General features: G+C 44.6%; 1 protein-coding gene across 2 annotated transcripts; it reads left to right on the forward strand.

Moving 5' to 3' along the window:
* The first annotated feature begins 3,128 nt into the window (after window positions 1-3,128).
* On the forward strand, window positions 3,129-24,270 carry MS4A14 (membrane spanning 4-domains A14). 2 transcript variants are annotated; one of them, XR_002313047.2, is made up of 7 exons: window positions 3,129-3,467; window positions 5,882-6,010; window positions 8,755-8,805; window positions 11,844-11,993; window positions 14,856-14,954; window positions 21,839-24,067; window positions 24,175-24,270. XR_002313047.2 is itself a non-coding variant. In XM_020888872.2 (6 exons), the coding sequence occupies exons 1-6, from the start codon at window positions 3,330-3,332 to the stop codon at window positions 23,825-23,827; spliced, it is 2,556 nt and encodes an 851-aa protein (XP_020744531.2). In that variant the 5' UTR covers window positions 3,129-3,329; the 3' UTR covers window positions 23,828-24,270. The 2 variants fall into 2 exon arrangements, 1 of the variants encoding a protein (XP_020744531.2); XM_020888872.2 differs by having other exon boundaries at window positions 21,839-24,270.
* Window positions 24,271-26,041: the final 1,771 nt, after the last annotated feature.

Here is a 26,041-nt window from a genome sequence, read left to right on the forward strand (position 1 = left end):
TATTTAACCTATCATTAACAACTTCTAGGCCCTGCTTCAAAACATCCAGAGTCTGGTTGCTTCTCACCATTTCATGAGCATGCATCATTTTGCACTGGCATTATCACAGTGATAAACCAAGTGGGCACCCACACCACATAGCAGATGGTGCAGTTGTTTGTAAATGTAATATCAGGTCATGTCATTCCTCTGCTCAAACCAACTGCATTTCATTAAAAATAGAAGCCAGCATCCTTAGATGCCCTTAGTATCTGGGTTCTCACTTCCTCTCCCACCTCTCTGACTACTCGCCTCCCTGCTCGCTATGCTACTGACGTGGGCTTTTGCTGTCTCGTGGCATATTCTTTCTTCAGGAACTTTACATTTGCAGGCGCCTTGATTTGGAATGCTTTTCTTACAATCATTTACGTTGCTTGCTTTCTTACCTCTTTCAGGTCTTTCTTCAAACCACTCACTCTCAATGAAACTTCCCCCCACCAATCTATATAAAATTATATCCCTCTTCCTGCCTTCATTTGCTTGCTTTTTCTCCACAGCACTTACCACCAGCTGACTTACTATGGATTTTATTTGTTTGTTAATTGTACATGTATTCTCACTAGTCTGTTAACTACAGTAGAGTACTCACTTCCTACTCCCTACTTGACTGTTTTCAAGTGTGTGTGTGTGTGTGTGTGTGTGTGTGTGTGTGTGAATATTTTACACTGGGACTGGAGAAACCTTGAGATTTCTTTTTACCCAATAAGCCAAGCAATGCAATAAAATTATATGTTATCCAAGATCTATTACTTATTTGCTTACTTTTTACTGTTAATAGAAAGTTTCTTCAGACTGTCTAGAGGATTATATTCAGCATTATCTAGGATAATATTGCAAACTGATGGGACGATTGGTAAGGACATTTCACCTTTCATTTCTAACTCATCCAACCCCTTACCCCTAGTCTGGTTGTCTTTCAAAACTGGAGTGACCATCCACTCAGTTTCTAAAGTCAGAAATTTGGGAGTCTTTCTTTGACTCCTTACTTTTTGCCTCATAACCACATTCAGTTTGGGAAATCAATTAGCAAGAATCACTAACAAGAAGGTCTAATAAACTCACAGCAAGAAGAGGTGTGAAAGGTTTCAACCAAGCCCAAGAAGACACTGCGGACATTTATCATACATACTAGAAGACCAAGTTCTCAGTCATGATTTTTAAAAAATGCAGCTTCCTCAGAAACTTAATCCTAAATTACTGGTTGAGTCACATGTACTCAGATCCTTATCACAAATTCTCTGATCCTTCTGATCTTAGCCAACTCTGGTGAGAGTCTCCTTGCTGGTCTGATGAAGCAAGTTAGCAGCCTCACTGAGAAGGCAAGGAGCTGAAGGCATCCTCTAATCTCCAGCCCTGGGAGATGCTACCATGCACAGAACAACTTTCTATAGCAAAGAATCTTCAGGCCCCAAATGCCAGCAATGCCAAGGTTAAGAAACCCTGCTATATCTGGTTGCCACAAACTAGGAAATACTCAAGATAATATTTGAACATTATGGGAGATTTTGTGAAACTATTTGCTTTATGGTTTAATTGTTAAAATCACGACAAATATAAGAATACCAAGGATTAACGTGGAAAACAGGGCTTCGGTGGTGACTCAGTGGTAAAGAATCCACCTGCCAATGCAGGAGACAAGAGTTCAATCCCTGATCCAGGAAGATCCCACAGGCCATGTGGAGCAACTAAGCCCATGCACCGAAACTACTGAGCCTGTTCGCCCTAGAGCCCAACAGCCTCAGCTACTGAGCCTGTTCGCCCTAGAGCCCAACAGCCTCAACTACTGAGCCTGTTCACCCTAGAGCTGGTGCTCCACAAGAAGAGACGCACTGCAATGAGAAGCCCATTCACCGCAACTACAGAGAAGTCCTATTCATCACAACAGAGAAAAGACGGCGCGGCAGTGAAGACCCAGCACAGCCAAAAATAAAGTAAGTAAATGAATAAACATTTTAAGGCTTCCCTGGTGTCTTGGATGGTAAGGAATCTGACTGCAGTGCGGGAAACCTGGGTTCGATCCCTGGGTTGGGAAGATCCCCTGGTGGAGGGCATGGCAACCCACCTCAGTATTCTTGCCGGGAGAATCTCCATGGACAGAGGAGCTTGGAGGGCTACAGTCCATGGGGTCGCAAAGAGCTGGACACGGCTGAGCAACTAAGCATAGCACTAGATTCATTCGCCCTCTCTCCCCGACAATCCACCTGCTCTTCACTACAGTGGTGATAATACCAACACTTACAAGAATGTGCTGTGCAGATTATCTCATTTAGTTCTCACAACAGCCCTATGTTGGGCTTCCCTGGTGGCTCAGATGGTAAAGAATCCGCCGCAATACAGGAGACCTGGTTTAGATCCCTGGGTGGGGAAGATCCCCTGGAGAAGGGAATGGCTACCCACTCCAGTATTCTGGCCTGGAGAATTCCATGGACAGAGGAGCCTGAAAGGCTACAGTCCATGGGGTTGCAAAGAGTTGGACACGACTGAGACTTTCACACACGCGTGCATGCACACACACACACACAACATGGAAAGCAAAATTCCATATGGAATTTTATATTGTTTTAATTGCATTTGCATAGCTTAAACCAGGAAGACTCTGACTTCATCTTACCTGTCTTTTTGAAAGCTAAAATTACACTCTATGAAAGTGGCAACTACATCTGGTCCAATAATTTTATGTACTGGTTTTTACGTTAGAAAGAAATATGGCTAAAGAGTAGTGAAACAATTAGTCAACTACAAGTGGGAAACTCCTTCTGAAAGAGGGTGGCAGCATGGTTGCCGCAGATTTTAGAGACAGACAGGCAGAGTCTGTGTCCTTTCCCGTCCCTTGGTATGTGCCCTTGAACCATTTAACCTTTCTGTCCCTCATTTTCAGTATGGTAGAAATGTTAAAAGAATCAATGTGAATACATGTCAAAACAAAACACCTTCCACAGTGCCAGGAACATTGTGGATATTTCATCATTTAGTTCCTTTCGAGCTCATGAACACAGGCACTGGGGCTTGTTGGTACACCACGTATTTATTTTGTGTTGACCCTCTATTTACAAACAAGTGGACAAGAAAGCAAGTCTTCCAGATAACTGGATCCTTCACCAGGAAGACAGAAGAAGATGCTCTAGAATTCTAGGACTCTGTGACTCGATAACTGTGATTCTGTGGTTCCGGCGCTGAGCAATCGCTAAGGGCTCGTTGCCGAGGACTCCTTGTGTGACGGATGGCAGACCATGATTTTGGCTGCAATGTTTACTCACCCATTTTTCTTCGTAGAGTTTTGCCATTGAATCATGGAATCATCATCTGAGGTCAAAAGATCAACCCACGTCATCAGTGTACAAGCAAATGAGACTGTATTGACTGCGCTTCCCTATGAGCCTCACAGTTCTCTGCTGGAATTTCTGAAGGGAGACCCAAAAGTCTTGGGGGTAAGTCCTCTCCCACTCATGGGTCTTCCTGGAAAGGAGACCATAAGTTATTTCTCCAAGTATGTTTGCAGAGATGCTTTTTCAGAAAAGACATTGATCCCCCCAGTTTTCCCTCATCTGTCATCTAAAATGCATCCTTCTTTTTATACTCTTTTTAAAAAGAGATATCCTGTGTATTTGCTCATTTATTCGTTGCCATCTGGCTGCCTTGGGTCTTAGTTTTGGCAGGCAGATCTCTGTTGTGGCGCACAGACTCTTTAGTCACGGCTCATGGGCTCGGTAGTTGTGGCCTGTGGGCTTCGTTGCTCCTCAGCATGTGGGATCTCCATTCCCTGACCAGGGACTGGACCTGCGTCCCCTGCATTGCAAGGCAGATTCTTGGCCACTGAACTACCAGGGCAGTCCCTGCAGCCTTCTAAGTCATGAGCGTGTACATATAATTGGATATTCAGTAGAGGAGCCAACACGTAGCCTACAAGACCATTTCCCTACATCTCACAAAGTATTTATTTATTTTTAACTGAAAGATAATTGCTTTACAATATTGTGCCAACCTCTGCCATCCATCCTGCAATGCAGAAGACCTGGGTTTGATTCCTGGGTTGGGAGGATCCCCCTGGAGAAGGGAAAGGCTCCCCACTCCAGTATTCTGGCCTGGAGAATTCCATGGCGTGTATAGTCTATGGGGTTGGAAAGAGTCGGACACGACTGCACGACTTTCACTTTCACTGCCGTACATCAACACAAATCAGCCGTATGTGCACGTATGTCCCTCCCTCCTGAAGCCCCCTCCCACCTCCTACCCCCTCCCACTCCTCTAGGTTGTCACAAAACGTCCCTGCGTTTTGACCAACAAGGGAAATAAAGTTCTGTTTAGAAACATGCAGGGTTTGCTCATGTCTCAGAAATGCTTCTGAGGGCTTATTTAACTGAGAAACAGAATGTTCAACTGTCACGAGTCAAACCACTAATCCCTGGCCTGTTTCGGGAGGGCCTAGTGGTCGTCTTTGATTCCCAGCAAGGGGGATGGAGGAAACCCGTGCCACTTTTCTAAACATCTTATTAAAGAAGCGACCTTGGGCTGTGGGAGCACCTCTCTTGGAGCTAAAAGCCTTTAGAGGTGAAGTTAAACATCGCCTTTGTGTTGTTACAGGCATTGGGAGCTCTTTGCAAACCACCCTCAAAGCTCATAGGGAACTGCAGTGTTGACACACACACACACACAATCTGTCACAAATAGACTAGAGTAAAGCTGTGTGCACAGCCTCCATCCTCAGTACGAGAATCCGAACACTCCGGGGACAGTTGTGACCCAGGCCCCAGAGGTGTGGCCTGGGGGAACCCAGACGCCAGAAGGGAAGCGGAGACGCTCGGCGCTGAGGAAAGCCCCGGGCCCCCAGGACCACCTCGCTCCCCTCTCCCTAACCCTATCGGGCTGAGGGGCCCATGGGGTCACTCTCGGCTCTGGACAGGCCTTTGCATCAAGAGGTGGGACATAACCTCACCCCAAGTTCTCTGCTCCAGCTCAGGGAACTTCATAAACGTTCAGAGCGGGGGCTGAGGCTGTAATTCTCAAAACAGAAAGAAAAGAAAGTGAAAGTGAAGTCGCTCAGTCGGTCCCACTGCTTGCGACCCCATGGAATATAGCCCACCAGGCTCCTCCGTCCATGGGATTTTCCAGGCAAGAGTACTGGAGTGGTTGCCATAATTCTCAAAGGCTATACTTAATGTGGAAAATGTGTGTGTGTGTTGGGGTGAGGATGGGAACAGGAGGCTGGTTCTACAGAAGGGGAAAGAGTGTCAGGGTGAGTAGTTTGGAATCGGCGTCCCCGAGAAGCTTGCCGTCTAGGGCAGGGGTCGGTAGCAGCCCATGGTCCGCGAGGGACGGCCGGCAGAGCAGGCGGTGAGGCCCGGGTGGGCGGGCCAGGCTTCCCCGGTGTTTCCAGCAGCCTCCGCGGCTCGGCATCACCTGTCAGGTCAGAGCGCGAGGGCGGCTGTGAACCGCGCCTGTGAGGGATCGAGGTTTCGCGCCTCTTTGGAGAAGCATCCCCCAGCCGTCCTCCCCAGCCCTCCCGTCTGCGAAGAGCTGTCTTCCACGAACCCGGTCCCTGGTGCCGAGAAGGCGGGGCCGCAGGTCCAGGGCGAGAGCCAGACACGTGCTCAGACCGTGAGATGCGAGACGGCCTGATAACCCCAGAGACTGCCAGCAGGAAGGGCGGGCGTGAAGGCTTCGGACATGGACACCGGTGAGCGAGGGCAGGAGGGCCGCTGGGCCTCCTGGAAACCCGAGAGGTCGGTGAACAGGAGGCGAAGGCCGCAGGCAGCGGGGGCGACGTTCTAGGGGCGATGCCTGCGCGCCTGGGAGGCTCGAGAGAGCCCGGCCGCGCCTCACCGGCCCATTCTTCTCTTCACAGGCTGCCCAGGTCCTGCTTGCCCTGACCGCTGCCGGCATCGGAGCTATATTTGCGTTCAATTACTTCAACTTCGCCCAAAGATTCCCCCTGGTTTTCTTGACAGGATATCCATTTTGGGGAGCATTTATTGTGAGTATTGTTAGGAGCTTTGGACGAGTTACCATAAAGACTGGTTTGAATTGACTCCGGTCCTGAGATAATGAATCCCATGCATGTGGTCCCCAAGGAGACCACCCCTTGATAGGGGTGATAGACCCTTGATAGACCACCCTATCACCTTGATAGTCAATCCCCTCCATGGCAAAAGAAGGGAGCTAGCTCCATTTGGGTCACTGCAATACCACCATCCTCATGGTGATAACGGCTCTTAGGTGTGCAATGTTGGAAAGTTTTCCAGCCCTCATGTGTATAGTAAGTCATTTGCTCCTTACTACCAATCTGGGAGGTTAGATGGGTATATATCCTACTTTTCCCTTTGTAAATAAGAAAATGGAATTTGGGAGTAGGTAGTAAATTTAAACCTATCTGGCTAGCACTCACAATCACAGCCTCTCAAAGCTTAAGGAGAATTTTAATACATTATTATGGTTCAACTGCTTCATTATGCCCAGAGATAGTTTTATGAATGTCATTCATCCAATTAATAAAAGAATCATAAATATAATTCCTAGTACAGAGCTATATCTGTTCAATCCCCACAGCCTTGGTTCCTAATCCTATGCCATCATATTTAAGGGTAGACTCATTAGAGCTTCTGCCATTAAAACCTGCAGTCCCAAGAGGGCAAGAATGTTGTCTGCTATCATTGTTGTTACATTCTCAGACCTCAGAATCACGCTTGCTGCATAGCAGGTGTGAATGAATGAATCGCTCAGTGAACAAATGGATGAAATAATGAAGAAATGACACAACTGTCTCTATTAAAACCCTGTTCTCTTTTGGTAAGCATAAATATCCCACACCTTTTCTGAGACACCTACCAGTACCGCCAGTTTCATTTCCCAAATGCCAATAACACAAGACAGAACATGACTTCAAAGTGCACATACAGAAAACCAAACAGACCACTCCTCACTCCCCCCATCACGAGAGGACATTCCCAGTAGGACACTGTGTGATCGGCGTGCGCTAATGACAGTGAGGGTCTGGCACATTACTTTTTAAAGCTCCACTCTTCACTGAAAAGATATTTACTGAGTACCCATACTACATCTGCAGAAGGGTCCTAGGTGCTCAGGGCACAGGTAGACAAGGCCCTCTTTGAGAGAAGTGATGCACTGCTCTTAGAAATAGACAGGGTTTGGCATCTAATAGGCAGGTTATAAATGAAAAAGTGAGAATAACTCCACAGGTATGTTATTACACTTGTGCTATGCACACGGAGGAGTTCCAGATATCAGGTGAAGATTTAACAGAAAACTCACCTGTGCTGGGAGGTCAGGGAAGTGCTTTGCACACGGGTGTTCACTGCGTAAAGTAGAAAGAAACTTCACTCTCGGCAACAGTGAAACATGAGCTGAGGCCTTGATGTGGGGAAGAGCAGCAGGAAGAAGACCAATGAGTCTGTTGCAGTGGCATAAAATGAGGCCAAAAATGTAGACTGGAACCAGGTCATTCCAACCCTTGTGGCTGTAAAAAGAATGTGGAGCTTTAATACTAGAGCAAGGCTGGTAAGATCTGAAGACTTGTTATCTCTAAAATATGCCCCCTGAGTGGGTAATGAACCCAAGGATGCTAAGAGCAGATCTGGGAGAATCAGAGGGGGGGAGGCTGCAAGATTCCAGGAATGGAGAGGTGGTACCTTGAACTCTCTAGAGGGCAGCAGCAAAGATGAAGGTGGCCAGCTTCGAGAGTGACCTGGAAGTAGAACGAGCCTGATGGTGACCCAAGGTGGGAGGTGAAGCTGAAGGAGGTATCAGAGGTAACATTCTGATCCTACATGTCTTCTCAAGGTCCTTGACTCCAAGGCCCAACATCCCCAAAGTGGAAAACCAATTCCCATCACAGAGGTTCTCATTATTGGAACATTAAAAAAAATATGGACTCCACCTTGGGGGACAGGGGTCTCGTTTTTCCTGTGTGGTACTAAGCTCTCTGGGCTTCCTGGGAGCTCAGTGGTTAAGAATCCACCTGCAATGCGGAACTTGTTGTTCAGCCGCCCAGTCGTGTCCGACTCTTTGTGACCCCGTGGACTGCAGCATGCCGGGCCTCTCTGTCCCTCACTATCTCCTGCAGTTTTCCCAAGTTCAAATCCATTGCATCGGTGATGCCATCCAGCCATCTCATCCTCTGATGCCTTCTTCTCCAAGAGATGTGTGTCCAATCCCTGGGTTGGGAAGAGCCCCTGGAGAAGGAAATGCAACCCACCCAATATTCTGGCCTGGAGAGTGCCATGGAGAGAGGAGCCTGGCAGGCTACAGTCCATGGGGTCGCAAAGAGTCGGACACAACTGAGCGACTAAACAACAGCTAGGCTCTTTGTTGCATATAAATGACTGGGTCAGATAACACTAGATTCCAGGCCCTGTACTTAATTCCGAGCAGACAGAGCTGCCTTCACTATTCCTGGCCCAGCGCCCAAGACTGTCTTTCTTTTGGAGCCCAGCGGGGTGGTACCTTTCGGGCCTTAAAGCAGCACCTGCCTCACCCACCTCACGCTGGCAAAGAGCCCTTGCTGATGCCGAGCACGGCCAGCACAGGATTTCCTCTTAAGTCAGCGCCCACTGTCCTTCCCTGATGGGAGACACCAGATACGGAAGGGCCCGGGAGGGTCACAGACATGTCGGTTATGGCGTACTCTCCAAAGGAAGTCATACTGTAGGGCAGTCAAACACACCATCACCTGTTAACCTTTCTCTCTTTTCTCCCTAACAGTTTACTATTACAGGGTACCTCACAGGAGCCAACAGTAATGACAAGTGTACGGTAAGTCACTTTGTCACTTCTGTGCGGTTTAAAACTGTCTACTTCTTTTAGACCATCTTTGGGTGGAAAGCCTTGAGTAATAAAGGACCTTCCAGGAAAATCTCTGCCCGTCAAATGAGCAGTTCAGGCCACTGCTATTTGGCAGTCAGCATGAGCCCTGTAGCCTTCCACTGGATGCCATTGCCTTGGTCAAATCAACCAAAGGAGTTGCTTATTAAAGACCATTTTTACATTCCTCTAACTCAACAGTGCTTAACTGGGAGTCATTTTGTGCTCCCCCAGCTCTGCCCCCAGAGGTATTAGACAAAGCCTGAAGACACTATTTTTTTTTTCCTGGCTGCCAAGCGCAGCATGCAGGATCTTAGTTCCTGACCAGGGATGGAACCCACAGCCCCTGCAGTGGAAGCGCGGGGAAGCGCGGAGGCTTAGCCACTGGACCACTGGGGAAGCCCCATGCTGAAGACATTTTTGATTGCCAAACCGGGGGGTGGTGGGGTGAGGAGTACTGTTATTATCTAGTGGGTAGAGACCAGGGATGTTTCTAAACATTTTAAAATATGAACAATAGTAAAAGAAAACAAAAAACTGTATCCAAATCTTTATTGTGTCAAGGTGTATAAACCCTACTATAACCAACATCAATCCCAGGATCCCAGTTATTACCCCGCACCCCAACAACGGGCTCCCCAGGTGGCGCGGTGGTAAAGAATCGCCTGCCAGTGCAGGGGATGTGGGTTAGAGCCGTGGGTCGGGAAGATCCCCTGGAGGAGGAAATGGCAACCCGCTCCAGTACTCTTGCCTGCAGAACCCATGGACAGAGGAGCCTCGCAGGCAGTCCACGGGGTCACAAAAGAGTGAGACAGAACTGAGTGACTGAGCGCGTGTGCGTACACACACACACACACACACACCCCAACAACGACAGTCTTCTCTTTGGGGTCTGCCCAAAGTCTGCAGGGAAGAGTCTGGCACTGATGCTGGATTATTCCAGGGCTGAATCCAGGCCACCACTCATCGCTGTGTCAAATTTGAAGGATTACTTTGAAGATTTAATAAAATACCACATATAAGACAAAATGATAGTTAAATGTCGACATGCCCTTCTAACCAGTCTGATTTTTTTAAGGCCCTGGAGAAGTAGGCATTCTCTCAAAGCCATTTTGACTCTTTCTTTATGGCCCTCTGCCAATATCCTCCAGACACAGCAACAAACCACAGGGGAGTTCTAGCGGGGACGAAGGCCTCCGTCTCCCTCTACCCCTGGAAATACACATGGGACGAAGGCCTCTGTCTCCCTCTACCCGTGGAAATACACATGGACGATGCAGAGGGAGCCTCAGCTGTCTTTCTTCTCTGCACTGACTTCCTTTTGGAGCTGAGGAACATACCAAGGATAAGGCAGACCTACCCACGGCTCACGGAGATAGAGGCAGACCGTTACGTCACGGGGACAGCAGCGCTCACCTGGGCAGCGTGGGATCTGGCTCCATCAGAGCTCTTCCTCCGAATTCGCAATCACCTGGTCCCTGAATCCTACTCCTCTGTGACGTGGGGACTAGCGGGGGTTTGCCTGCGTCGTAAAAACTGTCATGAGGGTGAGAGGAGACCAAGGCTGTGCACCCTCGCCGTAAACTGTAAAGCAGAATATACCTGAGGAGCTGTTGAGTCAGAGATGTTAGTCCATGAAACGTCCTCTGGGAGCCAAAACAGAGCCTTGAAGGGACCAAAAGACTGAGGACTGAACGAGATGGTGTATCCATGTGCCCCTGGGTATTTTCTGCCAAAATTCCTGTTGGCAGAAAAAGATCTGTGTTTGGGGCAAACATTAAAATCATAGGTGTACTTCCAAGTTACACCACAGAGTCACAAGTCCTCCTGGATAGGATAGGGTGTGTAAATGTATAAATGTATCACTGCACTTCCCACCCCAACAGACGTAACACAATCAAGTATAGTAATCATCCACGGAAATGAGATATGAGACTTTTCTTTGTTTTTCTTTTAAAAGAGGAATATCCATGCTGGGGTTGGTAATGAATGACATCTCTCTTCCTTCAAAGGAACTCAAGAGTTATATAACTAAACAAAATGAAATTTCAAAAAAAATAGGAAGTAAAGGGAATAGGAAATTGGTGGGGCTATCTGAACTTTTAATAGCTTGCAGTTTCGAAAAGTGAGAGCAAAAGGAAGGAAACCATTAAATCTCAGTCCAGATTCATTGCCATCTGTAAATACATTATTGATTTGGTTCTTATGGTTTGACTCCTCTAGGGGGTGATGTAAGCCACAGGAAGGCAGGACCTCATCTTTCGTGTTTACTTTTGTGTCTCATGGGCTTAATGCAGCACCTGACACGTAGCTGACCCACATGAAATATTTATTAAATAAACAAGCGGATATGCCCTAAAGTTGGGTGACACCACTCTCACTTGTAAAAGCAGAAGTGGAAATTACAAGAGATTTGTTGATGTGTATCGGGTCCTAGTTCGCTAGGACTGAAAAATCAGTTCTAATTATAAGGCCAATATTCTCTCTAACACACAATTTTGCTTATAGATTATGAAAGATGACACATTAGGATAAAAAGAACGTTTTCTTTAGCATTAACCACAGAGCACCCCAGGGGCTTCCTAGATGGCACCGTGGTGAAGAATCCGCCTGCCACTGCAGGAGACACAGAGATGCAGGTTCAATCCCTGGGTCGGGAAGATGCCCTGGAGTAGGAAATAGCAACCCATTCCAGTAACCTTGCCTGGAAAAATCCCATGGACAGAGGAGTCTGGTGGGCTACAGTCCACGGGGTTGCAAAGAGTCGGACCCAGCTGAATGTACACACAACTACAGAGCGCCCCTGCTAACCAGATCGCTTCCTTAGCTCCCCGGCTTATTCTAAAACTTGGTCTGGCTTATGACTTTGATGAATTCAGGATAGTGATGGAGCAAGTCCTCCCTGAGGGGTATCTGGAAAAATAAAAGCACGAAGAAATTCCTTCAAAGTGTTTATTTATTTTGTTGTTATTTTTTACACTATTTTCCAGGGACGAGGTATCACGAGCCTGAATCTCATCAGTTGCGTGGTCGCGGTGGCTGGAATCTTTCTCACCATCATCAGCTATAGATACCAACACAGATACTGCCAGGGGCCTTCCCTTGAAGGAATATGTGTGATAAGTAGAGTCCTTTACAATGTAAGCGGCCTCATTCTGGGCAACGAATCTGTATCATCTTGTGTGAACAACGTTCATGATGCATTGACCCATGAATTTTGACTCCTCTGGTCGAGGTTGCCTCAGCATTTGAGCTCACTGTTGAGAAGAGCTAGTGTGCCAGAACGGCCATGGAGTCTGGATTTGACTCCCGGTTTTGTCACTTGTATCTGCTTCCCTGGGGGCTCAGACGGGAAAGTGTCTGTCTACAATGCGGGAGACCTGGGTTCGATCCCTGGGTCGGGAGGATCCCCTGGAGAAGGAAATGGCAACCCACTCCAGTACTCTTGCCTAGAAAATTCCATGGACGGAGGAGCCTGGGGCAGGCTACTGTCCATGGGGTCGCAAAGAGTCGGACACGACTAAGCGACTTCACTTTCCTTTCTTTCTTTCCTTTGTCACTTAGAAGCTTGCGACCTTAGCCTAGTATTTTGTCTTCCCCGAGCCTCCATTTTCCTCATTTGAAAAATGAAGACAGTAAGGTGCGCTGTGACAATTACTTACACTGGAGCGTGACGAGGCACGGTGTAAGGGGCCAATAGGTTTTAGCTCTTCCTATTGGTATTGATGGGGGTTGGATTCAATTTTACGTTATCAGTCTTAAGGAGTAGAATGATCTAAAAAGTTTGCTCAGTTAATGCTAAATATAGTTGGAGAAGGTGTCTAAGACACTTAATAAAGTGTTTTTTAATAATTTTAGAACATAAATCATTATATATAGAGTTCTACTCATTACAAGAGACGAACCGTATCTTTACCAGAAAATATAGGGGTTATTTTAAGTATTAATCTGATAAGTATTCAATGACATTATTTTTATGCATGTCAGCAATTCCAAAAGGCCTTTCTTTCTACTCTCTAAGCAAAACCTGGGCTTTCATTCAATCCCAATCAATCGAATATTGAAGGCTTTTGTCCTTTAATGTTAATGAGATTTGACTTGGGTGGATAGAAGTGAAGTGGGATCATGGGAAATTATCTCCCTCAATAAAGAAGGAAAACAGCTATCAGTTACTGAATATGAGGTCTTGTTTAATCCTCATGATTACCCATTAAAGTGAGCCTAGTATACTCTGATATGTTCTGAAACAAATTACAGAATTAGACTCATAAAAGGTTACTAAGGAAAGTCAGAAAACAATGTAAGAGACAAAATCCTAATTGGACCAAGAACGTGATGCTACATTATTAGCCTTATCCCTTTTCCTAGTAGACAGGAGGCCACCACTGTACATTACGTTAGTATATACCAGGAAGAAATTGTCTTCCGAGGTTAAATCCCCAGATGAACAGAACTCTGTTCCTGCCCTGCAGAGATGTGCATCAGAGCATTAGTTAGCTCCTGCATTCAGAATCCAGGAGACTCTGTTCCAAGACTTCCTATGTATATCACTTCACAATTCCTTGTTGAACACGACCCAAATATCAAAAGCAAACTAAAAATATCCAGGAACAGTGGGCTCTACACATCTCCTGGACTGACTCCTGCCCCAAACACCTATCCACTGTCCACACTGTAGCTAGAGTCGTCACTTAAAAATGCACACCCGGACAGAATTACTCCATGGCTTCCTGCTAAACACGGAATTTAGACCCAAATCTTAAAAGGTTTGTCAGACTCTAACACATCTATCTGGCCTAACTTTCTAGCATTATTCCAGGCCTTCATCCTCACTGCATGCTCCCCGCCACCTCCTAGAATTCTTTAAGGGGTCTAGACAACTTTTTCTTTCTTCAAATGTTCCCCAGCCCAGCACCTATCTTTTCCCACCCACCCGCTGAACTCCTCCTCATTCTGTAATCTCAAACCTCATGTCTTTAAGAGGGTGCTTCCTGATCACACCTCTGCCCATCCCAGGGCAGGTCTCCCATTATATCAGTAGTAGTACCTAGCTCCCATGTTTTTTCATAGCACTTATCATAATTTAGTGAGGCAAATAATTGCCTAATTATTTGTCACTGTCTGCCTCCCTTACAATGACGGAAGTTCCACAAAGACCAAGGTCAGACCATCTTGTTCACCAGCTGAAGCTGGTAAATTCACAGTGAAATCACTCAGTCATGTCCAACTCTTTGCAACCCCATGGACCATACAGTCCATGGAATTCTCCAGGCCAGAATACTGGAGTTGGTGGCCTTTCTGCTGCATATATTGTGGTTTTCTCAAAAAAGTAAATAAATAAATAAAAGAAGAATATTCAAACTTTTGGCTTTGTTGCAGGGAAATCAAAATTTAGACAGACTCTTGTCCAGGGTTAAGTGTAACAGTAGACCCAACTGCAGTCATCTCTTCTTGTTTCCAAAGGCTAAACTTTTTGGACATCATGCTATTCCCTGCTACTTCTCCCTACTTTAAGGTAACTAAACATCACCTTAAAGCAGAGTGTGCAAAATGGCAATCTATAGGCTACGCCAAACCCAAAGTATGTTCCATTTGGTTCACAGAAGTGAACAAATAACTGGAAAGTTTCACACTAACAGTGTGCATATACAACTGCCTTAGGGATGAGAAGACCGCGAGGCATCAAGGTCCCCACATTCCCACATGGCAGCTATTGCCTGGACCTGAGTAATGGATACTGAGGGATATACCTCTCCTCTCCTTTCTCCCCTCCTGTTTCACCCATTTGAGATGGCTGTCCGGTGCCTCTATAGGCACTGGAGTTCACTATCCCTGCTTATCAGACACACACAGGATGAAAACCGTTCAATCACTGATGACTCCAGACACGTCTAAAACATGGGCTTTCCCGTGCTTGGTCACACTGTGTAACTGGTCCTTGGTTTATATCTTTAAAATGGCTTTCATTCCAAATGCCATATATTTATCTCCATTATTTACAGGGAATTTTGTCGGTCTTACTGATCATCAGCATAGCAGAGCTCAGCATCGCTGTGACGATCACCTCCTTTAGAAGCAACTGCTGGGCAAATTCAAACAAGGTGCGTTCAGTGATGTTGTGAGTATGGATTCCTACTGGGACATGTCAGGGTGACCTCCAGCCTGTTAAGTGAGCAGAGCTGTGGTCTCCGGTGCTGAATTACAATTTCTAAGTTTAGGAAGATCAAGGAGGGACAGACTTAACACTGACGGCTCACTCCACACGGGGAAACACACCATGTTGCTTTTTACGCCTCTATCTGCCATCCACAGTCTCCCTGTTCAGACGTGACTCCTTACCTCCCTGTCGAAGTAAATGAAAAACAAGACCAAATGGGGATTCATATTATTATAATATGGGGAGCTGATACCTGGGCCATAAAGCTCTGTGAAACAACCCCCTCAAGAGAGAGGAAGAAAGCTATTTAAGTGATACCAATAGTATTTATAGTGATCACTATAGCTTACATTTATTGAGTGTTCACTATGTTAGGATTGTTATAATCACCTAACACAACTTAATCTTAATTAAATTATTAAAGCATCTTTATTTTACATATGAAATAAATTAATAATCTAATGGAGGGTTCCTCAGATGTGATGAGGCACTTTTGCTATTTAGAAGATTCTCTCTTTCAACAGATTAATTAAAATTCGCCTTGGTGTGCATCCCTTCGAGTTCATCCTGTTTGAAGTTCATTGAGCTTCTTAGATTTGTAGATGAATATTTTTCACCAGATTTGGTAAATTTTCAGCCATTATTTCTCTGAATGTTATTTTTGCCTCTTTCCCCTTTTCTTCTGAGATCTCAGCGATACATGTGTTGGTCTGCTTGCTCATAGCTCACAGGTCCCATAGGCTCTGTTCACTTCTCTTAACCATTTCTTCTTTCTGTCCCTCAGACCCAATAATTTCGATTGTCCTATCTTCAAGTTCATTGATTATTTCTCCTGACTGCTCAGATCAACTTCTGAACCCCTCTGGTGTGCATTTTTATTAAATTTCTCAGCTCTAGAAAATATTTTGGTTCTGTTTTGTAATTTTTATCTTATTTATGTCTTCATTTTGTTCATATATCATTTTGCTATGTTTGCACATGATTTCCTTCAGCTCTTCTAGGGCCTTCAATAGAGCTGTTTTAAAGTGTTTGTCTAGTATGTCTGAAGTCTGGGCTTCCTCAGGTACAGTTTCTGCTCATTTATTTTGTTGGCTCAGTCAGTAAGGAATCTGTCCACCTGCAATGCAGGAGACCCGGGTTTGATCCCTGGGTTGGGAAGATCCCCTGCAGAAGGAGCTGGCAGCCCACTCCAGTGTTCTTGCCTGGAGAATTCCGTGGGCAGAGGAGCTCGGCAGGCCACAGTCCCCAGGGTTGCAGGAGTCAGACATGACTTAGTAACTAAACAACCACCACCCATGACTAAACCATATTTTTCTGTTTCTTTGTAGACCTTGGGGTTTATTTTGCTGGAAACCGGACACCTGCATCTTATAATGTATGAACCCTTGGAATCAGAGTGCTCTGGGTTTTCTCGGGGAGAGGGCTTGTTTGCTTTTATTGTTGTAGAGCATCTCTGTGCCAGGGAGTAGCCCGAGGCTGAAAGCTGATGAGCTTCTCAGGACTTTTCTCGGCAGGTGTCTTTTCCTGGGTCTGTATGCTGGGCTTCCACATTCTCACATATACATAATTGTTTCGAACATCAAATCAAAGCAAAAATAGCTGAAGACAGGGGTAACTTCCCTCAAAGCTGCCTCAGCCAATGTGGACTGAAACAGCGGCATCCAGCCTCGGCACTTGCGCCTCGGTGATCAGAAGCACTGATCCACCGGGCATTTGGGAGACAAGGCCCTTATCGCCCATCCCGACTCCAGCGGGTCACACAGGAGCATGGTGTCATCGCCCAGTTTCCCACCAGGGGCTGGGAGTGAGAGGTGAGCGGTCACGGCTGAAACTGGCTGACGTAACTTGCCAATTCAGCGGCAAGGGTCCTTTGGAAGCCGCAAGTGTTCAGACTCCAGAATTTCAAAATAGTTACTTCAGTTTCTGCCAGTATGAGTATTGCGTAGATGAACAGACAGATTCCAGGAGTTTCCCATTCTGCTGCCTTCCCTGTGATTTCTCTAGAGTAATTCTTAAAATCAAGTAGGGTACATCTTCTTTGTTCTTTTTCAAAATGCTTTTTGGCTGTTCTAAGTGTTCAAGATTTCCCTATATATGTTTTAGAAACTATCAGTTCCTACAAAAATCTTCCTGGGATTTTGATTGGAGCTCTATTGAACCTATAAATGATCTGGAGAAAATTGCTTACTCATAACATTCAGTCTTCTTATCAATGTCTATGCTATGTTTACATTTTCTTATATCTCCTTCCATTTCTCTGAGCACTAGTTTGTAGTTTTCAGTGTATAAGTCTTCTGCATATTTTGTTAAATTCACCCCTAAGTATTTGATGTTTTTTCTTGCTATTGTACATGGCATTTAAAAATTTTACTTGCCAGATGTCCATTCCTAGAAAGAGAAATGGAGTTATTTTTATATATTGGTATGTTATGACCTTATAAAACTTATTAACTCTAATAGCTTGTTTATCGATTTCCTAGAATTTTCTAGATAGACATCTATTTTTCCAGTAAAGACACTTTTATTTACAAATTTGTTCCTTATTTTCCTTGACTTACTCAACTGTGTAGAGCCTCCTGGACATTTTTTTTTTTTTTTGAATGCTGAGCATACCCAGGCTTTCCTTGTTTACAATCTTAGGGTAAAAAAATGTTACAGTTTATCCTTAAATATGATGTTACCCTATAGGGTTTTCATGGACTAAATTTATCCTAGTTTGCAGAGAATCTTTTATTATAAACAAGTATAAATGTAAAGTTTCAACTCACATGTAACATTTTTATTATATTATCTGAGCCCAAATACCTGGTGCATTGCTCTTTTCTTGATACAAGTACAGAAGATTATAAAACTCTGTGGGACACTCTAGGAGCAATCTTAAAACAAATTGCTCACACTGAATAACTGTCCAATTTAATTCTATGAACAGAGCTTTGTAACTGCACAGCAATATGCAAGCTACAATAGAAGATTTAAAGATATTATATAATATGCACCCTGATCTCAAGAAGAGGAAAAGGAAGTGAACTCTTAATATTTACTGTGCCCATCACTGTGCCCACCACGGTACCTAAAAGCATTATTTCTTACAGTCTTCAGTTGCAACCACTCTGAAGTAAGGTATAACTGAAGTGGTTCTTACAAGGAAGCATAGGTTAGAGTGGTTAAATAGGCAAGCACGGGACCTGTAATTCTACTTCAGCGTATGAATCCAAGTTCACAAGTTAACAGCTCTTGACATTGGTTGGATCACTTAAAAGCTCTCTGAAACTAATTCTTTAAGTCATAAAACAAGGATAATAACCTCATACAGATGTCATAACAACTAGCTGACATGATTTTGGAGCCTTGCTTGACACCTGGTAATCTCTGTTATCATTAGGGACGAGTAAACTTACTAAAATCACAGCGCTTAAATAAAGTGAGATAAGCTATAACTCATGGCTTCAAACTGCTCTCTTAACAAATGAATGAATTATAATTAGAACGAAATGGAACTTTGGGAATAAGTAAAAATTCAGACATCTCCCTTAAAGTACCATTTATCTTCACATAAACGCCCTCCAACAAGGATGACATATAGCTGTGGAAACAAATTAAAACAGTGGGGAATGATAATGTGAAAATGTGGACAGTCAAATTTCAGCCTGTCATCCATCCACAGGGTCACTACAGTTAGGTCATTTAATCACTTAGAGGTCCAGCTGCTTCATCACATAAAACTGTACTCTCTTCTGACTCTGTTCAGTTCAGTGCAGTCACTCAGTCGTGTCCAATTCTTTGCAACCCCATGAACCACAGCACGCCAGGCCTCCCTGTCCATCACCAACTCCTGGAGTCCACCCAAACCCATGTCCATTGTGTCGGTGATGCCATCCAGCCATCTCATCCTCTGTCGTCCCCTTCTCCTCCTGCCCCCAATCCCTCCCAGCATCAGGGTCTTTTCAAATGAGTCAGCTCTTCGGATCAGGTGACCAAAGTACTGGAGTTTCAGCTTCAGCATCAGTCCTCCCAATGAACACCCAGGACTGGTCTCCTTTAGGATGGACTGGTTGGATCTCCTTGCAGTCCAAGGGACTCTCAAGAGCCTTCTCCAACACCACAGTTCAAAAGCATCAATTTTTCGGCACTCAGCTTTCTTCTCAGTTCAACTCTCACATCCATACATGATCACTGGAAAAACCATAGCCTTGACTAGATGGACCTTTGTTGGAAAAGTACTGTCTCTGCTTTTTAATATGCGATCTAGGCTGCTCATTACTTTCCTTCAAAGGAGTAAGCATCTTTTAATTTCATGGCTACAATCACCATCTGCAGTGATTTTGGAGCCCCAAAAATAAAGTCTGACACTGTTTCTACTGTCTCCCCATCTATTTCCCATGAGGTGATGGGACAGATACCATGATCTTAGTTTTCTGAATGTTGAGCTTTTTTAAACCAACTTTTTCATTCTCCTCTTTCACTTTCATCAAGAGACTTTTCAGTTCCTCTTCACTCTCTGCCATAAGGGAGGTGTCATCCGCATATCTGAGGTTATTGATATTTCTCCCGGCAATCTTGATTCCAGTTTGTGCTTCTTCCAGCCCAGCATTTCTCATGATGTACTCTGCATATAAGTTAAATAAGCAAGGTGACTATATACAGCCTTTGACGTACTCTTTTTCTTATTTGGAACCAGTCTGTTGTTCCATGTCCAGTTCTAACTGTTAAACTTCATTGCTTGCAAGTTCTATCTTCCACAGAATACTAGAATGTAAATACAGTTCAGCCAAGTTCTTAGCCACTTATACCAAGATCACCACCTCCTGGTTTCCAATAACATTCTCCTCATTTCTGTCTGAGACCTCATCAGAATGACCTTTATCATCCATATTTCCACCCACACTTCATTCAGGATTACTAAGGTGTTGTCTGAGACCTCATCAGAATGACCTTTATCATCCATATTTCCACCCACACTTCATTCAGGATTACTAAGGTGTTCTCTGAGACTGAAGTTTTCTCCCCAGCTCTCCTTTTTTTCTCCCTGGGCTGTCACTGGAATTGCCCCTAATGGTTCATTCACAATAATATAAGCCTTTTCTAGCATGCCCCTCAAGGCTTTTCCCACTTCTACTCATTACCCAGTTCCAAATCTGCTTCTGCATCTTTGGGTATTGGTTACAGCAGCAATGCCACTTCTTGGTAACAGACTTTGTCCTAGTCCAGCTGGGATGCTGTGGTGAAGATGTGTGTTCACACATGTGTGCTCCGCGCTCGTTCCATGTCTGACTGTGATTCTATGGACTGCAGCCCACCAGGCTCCTCTGTCCATGGAACTTTCCAGCAAGAATTCTGGACCAGGCTGCCATTTGCTCCTCCAGGGGTTCTTCCCAACCCAGGGATCAAACCTGCATCTTGTGTGGCTCCTGATTGGGCAGGTGAATTCTTTACCACGGAGCCACTTGGGAACCCCCATACTAAAGACCGGGGAGCTTAAATGACAAAAATGTATTTCTCACAGTTCTGGGAGCTGGGAAGACCAAGATCAGGGTGCTAGCAGATTCTGGGTCTAGTGAGGACCCACTGCTTGGTTCACAGATGGCAGTCTTCTCATGGAAGAAAGGACAAATCACAGGGCTCTTTGGCATCCCTTTTACAAGGGCACAAATCTCATTTATGAGGGCTTCACAGTCATGATCTAACCACCTGCCACAGATTCTAACTTGAACACCACACACTGGAAATGAGGTTTCAGTGCCTGGTTCTGAAAGGACGCATTTGGTCACAGGACCTACGAACCATCTAACAACATCTCACTGCTCACCCCCTGCCATCACACTTGCTACACCCTACCTTATGTTTTTGTATTCACTCTTCCCTCTCCTTGGACTTTGGTTCCTTTCTTCCTTCATCTTACCTTTACACCCAAGGAATTTCCGTTCATCCATCAGGACACAGACCAAATATCTCTTCTTCAGTGAATTCTTTGCTGGCTCTCTCAGAATTAGGTCATCTTCTACATTCTCATGAAGCACACAGTACCTAGTTCTAATAGCATTTGATAAACTGTATTGTTATCCATTTATATCTTGACCTATTTATAATTCTGAGCACAGTTATAGGGAAAAACCCACATTTGACTATGTTTGATCTCAAGCATCCAGTTCATCTATAGTAGGTGATAAGTAAATCATTATAAACCTGAATACATGAATATTGAGTAGATAATTTAAAATACCTTAGAAAGTCAAAGTGTTAGTTGCTCAGTCCCACTTCTTTGCGGCCTCATGTATTATAGCCCACCAGGCTCCTCTGTCCATGAGATTCTCCAGGCAAGAACACTAGAGTGGGTTGCCGTTTCCTTCTCCAATGGATCAAACCCTGGTCTCCTGCACCACAGGCAGATTCTTTACCATCTGAGCCAAACCCTAAGTATGGGAAGACTATTCCAGACAATCTCAATAAACTCTCCTCTTCAACAGATGAGACAATAGAGGCTAAAGACTTGTCCATAAAAAAAACCAGTGAGTTGGGACTTTCCTGGCGGTCCAGTGGTTAAGCTTCACTTCAGGAGGCATGAGTTCTATCCCTGGTCAGGGAACTAAGATCCCATATATGCCGTGTGGCATGGCCAAAAAATAAATTAAAAAAAGGTAAATATAAATAAACAAAACTAATGAGTTGATGGTAAAAGCAGTCCTGGGTTTGTTTTCTGATTCCTTGTGTAGATTTTACTTCCTATCTACTCTCTTAAGGCAGAGAGAAAAAATAATTTGGGACTATAAGAAGAAAATAATGTCAAAGATGATTCTGTTCTATTGTTTCCCTTGCCTTTTGGTTTTATAGATTGTGTTTTTCTTGCCTTCGGATGTTACTCAAGAGAGTGAACTATCTGTTCCTGATGAAAATGCTGTCATACAATTTGAGCTACAAGAAGAATCTACAAGTGATGACTCAAGGACAAACATAAAACCTGTTTTCTTTGGAGGCTATTCATTCTTCAAGTTAAGAGTCACAAAAAATCAGTTTACCTTCCAACATGCAGGCAGGAGAGGCAGCAATAGTTTCAACACATCTTCTCTGTTTATGGCAGATGAACAACAGAAATACATCCCCCAAACTTTAAGCCTTTATGGGGAAGAAGTGGAGGTGAAACATTTGCCTCCCATCCTAGAGAAAAAGCCCTCAGAAACCATGGTGAATTCTGAACCACTGAATGATGAAGACCTACGAGCTGCTATCACACAATCCCCAGAAGAGAAAACTCCATTGTTGCAGGACCAAGCCTCCAAACCCCAACTTTCTCCATCTTATTCTGTAAAAAGTGTCCATGATTTACCACCCCAAGACTTGCCATCCCAAGCTTCGAGAGCTGAAACTTCGCCAGAACAAGACTTGCTATCTGAAGCGTCAACATCTCATGTCACAGAGTCCCATGGAGCTACATCCCAAGACAAGCAATCCCAGGGCATGCTATCTGGCTACCTACCGTCCCCAGACATGCCTGCCCAAGACCTCCCTTTCCAAAGACAAGCCCTGCCATTACAAGCCACACCATTTGGAGCCACCTCGTTCCTGTCTGTGCGGTCCTCTGATATGCAACACCTAGATCAACGGTCTCTGGATTTTCAACTACAGAATGTCCAATCTCAAGAACAGAGAGCTGTGCATTTATTATATCAAGACATTAAATCGGAAGTCATGTTAATGACCGAAGGATGGAAACTTGAGGAGGGACTTCAGAGCAGGAGACCATCAAAGCAGCTTTCCCAACTACAGCAAAGCAAAGGCTGTCCGTGCGCAAAACAGAAGCCCCTTGCCGTGGACACTCAAGACCAACCGTCTGCAAGGAGGAGCTCCCTAGACAAGCACATCAAAAGCTGGCTGTCTCCAAAAAAGCAATATCTAGATAAGGAAATTCAAGTTAGTCAAACCATGCTGCAACTCCCCGATCAGCAAGCTGAGAACCTGCGAATCCAAGAGGAGAAACCCCCAAGGCAGCTATACCAAGATATGCAAATCCAGGAGTACCATGACTGGCAGTCTCCAGACAGGAAAGTCCAAACCTGGCAATCTTTAGGCCAACAATCCCAAGAATGGAGAACTCAAGACTGGAAAAGTAGAGAATGGGAAAAACGAGAACGGCAACTTGAAATGCAGCATTCCCAAAATTGGGACTTCCAGACCTGGCAAACCCAAGATCTACAAGTGAAAGAATCCCGAAAGCAGAGATCTCTATTCCAAGAAACCCAGGCTCTGTATGCCACTATTCCATCCGACCCAGATGAACAATCCCAAGATGTTCTACAAGACAGTCAGCACCAAGATAAAGACCAACAAGACCTTCAATTCGCAGGAATCCAAAAAGAAGTTCTGGAAACAGATGCTGTGCAAACAAGGGACATCAAATCAGAGGATCTGAGTTGTGGAAAAAGCCAGACTCCAAGTGACGTGCCATCAGAAGATGCGAAGTCATATTTTAACTGTTTCTCCTACCAAAGCTCAGTACAGGAACTTCAATCCACAGGAAGTCAAAAACAAGATATGGAAACAGATGCTGTGCAAACAAGGGACATCAAATCAGAGGATATGAGTTGCAGAATAAGTCAAAGCCCAACTGACTTGCAATCAGAAGACGTAAAACCAGATTCTAACTGTTCTTCCTACCAAAGCTCAGTACAAGACACATATCATGCCTATATGTCTGATAAAAATTCAGGACAAGATGTGAAACAAGACACATCAAGTTGCTCAGCTGTAGGCAAAGGAGACCCGCCTTTAGCTTCTGCCTCCTGTGACTCAAAAGAAGGACAGCAATCTGAAGACTCGGGCTAATGTGCAGACTCTCCCACACACTGCACCACTCCTAGTTTTGGAACCAAATTAGGGAAAAACAATCTTCAACCTATGTTCTCAGGTGTGGTTACTACCTTATTTACTCACCAGAAAACAAAGGGCATGGAAAACACTCAAAGGATATGTCCTTAATTATAATAAAATGACAACAAATGTTAATACTATATCAGAACTTTCTGGGGGTGAAGAAATAATTCACATTTAAACTCTGTTATCAAGGTTAGTGTCTCAGTTTATGATCACTAATTCCTTTTACAGCTTAATTTTTAATGGACTTACTCTTCCATGGTGCTAACATGTTTTGCCTTCTCCTTTGTGTATTATAGAAGCTCAGTAAGTCAACCAGGAAGAAGTCTACATGGCTCTCTAAGGGCTCAAGGACTGAAAGAGTTGGCAAGGAATAAAAATCAATTCCACCATGATTCTGTTTGGCTGTTTCCAATCACCCAACTTACTCCCCCCTCCAAATCTAAATATATGTTGAGGATATGGACTTTGTTCAATTAATGAGATCAGATGTGGCAGTGAGTACAGAACGTGGTGAAGAGAGAGAGAATAAAACTTACCTAGAGACAGGGAAGTAGGAGGCCGGGAAGGGAAGAGATGCAGAAGTCACAGTAGAAATTATGACAGACTCATGAATCGAGTGAAACTACTGCCCTTCATATGCCTCCGCTCACCGCTTCTAGTTTCATAAACTCATGACATACAGCTTCACCCTCAGTGGGCAAAGGAAACGGTGTGATCACAAGCCATCGGTTACCCTCCCTCCTCCAAGCTTGATTACATTTGCAATCTGCTTTCTCCTTGAACTGTGTTTGATACATTTGGGGTTATTCACCAGCCTTTTTCCCGCTAAAATTTACCACTCTTGTTGACTTCTGCATTTTTTTTCCTTTTTCTATTTCAAGAAGTTTAAAATAGTATTTCAGGAATATCTCTTCAACTTCCTTCTTTTTTGAAGTCACGGATACTCTCATAGTTCTCTTGTATTCTTATGACTACCCCAAGATCGTGCTATATCTATGTCTTCTACAGGATTCTGCACAAAGGATCTTTCTAGTAGGGATTCAGTAAATTATGTTTAAAAACATAAGCATGAGCTTGGGGCCTTCACCTAGAGGCGAGTGAAATTACATGCAGTCGGGCAGTGACACAGCTGGAAAGACTGGCCGTGTGCTTGTTTTTGGCTGGGAATACTCATTTTTTGGGTCCATTAACAAATAGATCCACAAAAAAAAAAAAAAACCACCTTTTAAATACAGGATAGTAAAAATTGAACATTAACATTCTTCTTCAATTTTGTGTAAGGTCTGCAGTAGAGAAAAATATACGAACTTCAAACAGCTGTAAAAACTGTATCTTAGGAAGAAAACAGAGTTTCGACATTTATACAAAAAAAAAAAAAAAAAAACAGGCATTTTTCTAATTCAACCCAGCCCTCGGGCAGGTGGAGGGTGCAGAGTTGCCACTGGCCACCCAGAGAAACGCCAGCTCTTCCTCTCCCCGCCGACCCACTGGGGTCTGGCCAGGCTGGGCTGCTGCTGAAGAATCTTAGGGTAAAAGCAAGATGAAAACACCACTCGGGAAAAGGCGTGCTTCCCCTCTGCCAGCTGCTGGAGTGGTCAAGTGTTCCCCTTGCTTCCCCTCTCTGAGAAACTGAGGCCATCCCATCAGTGAATCCGGGTGTAGCGTTGACAGAACCGATGTGTCTAGGAGCCAGTGCAGGGGAATCACTTGTGAAGCAGCTGTTCATAAAGGCAAGGCGCGAAAGGAGGAAGGGAACCAGAGCATTTATGATTTACTTAAAGGCAATCCAAGGGTTTTCTTACCACCTTATTTTAAACATAATATGTTTCTCCTAGAATCACTATTGGGTGTTTTTTTTTGGGGGGGGGTAATATTGGGAAGACCCGATTTTCTGATGCTACTACCTTATACCTACAGTTGCCAAGAAACCTTGGGAAAAATGAGCTGGTTATCCAGAAGTGCACTTTAATTTGCTGGACTGAACATCCCACAGCTGGGAGGTGGGAAAGTAACTATCACCAGTGGAAGGCTGACGAGGTGATGCTCCCCACTTCCAGGCCTGACCCCCAAATGGCCTGCATTATTCTCACCATCTCTTCTTTCTCTCTTGTCCTGGTCAGATGGAGAGAATCTAGGGCCCAGAAGATGCCAAGATCTGTAGAG

The sequence above is a fragment of the Odocoileus virginianus genome, chromosome 10 (assembly GCF_023699985.2).
Source record: "Odocoileus virginianus isolate 20LAN1187 ecotype Illinois chromosome 10, Ovbor_1.2, whole genome shotgun sequence".
NCBI classification, from domain to species: Eukaryota; Metazoa; Chordata; class Mammalia; order Artiodactyla; family Cervidae; genus Odocoileus; species Odocoileus virginianus.

Excerpts from the sequence above, each read along its gene's own strand:
- MS4A14 (XM_020888872.2), top strand. The coding sequence starts at position 3,330 with ATGGAATCATCATCTGAGGTCAAAAGATCAACCCACGTCATCAGTGTA. Across the intron at positions 3,468-5,881 it reads GAGACCCAAAAGTCTTGGGG|GCTGCCCAGGTCCTGCTTGC; the intron begins GTAAGTCCTCTC and ends TTCTCTTCACAG. Across the intron at positions 8,806-11,843 it reads ACAGTAATGACAAGTGTACG|GGACGAGGTATCACGAGCCT; the intron begins GTAAGTCACTTT and ends ACTATTTTCCAG.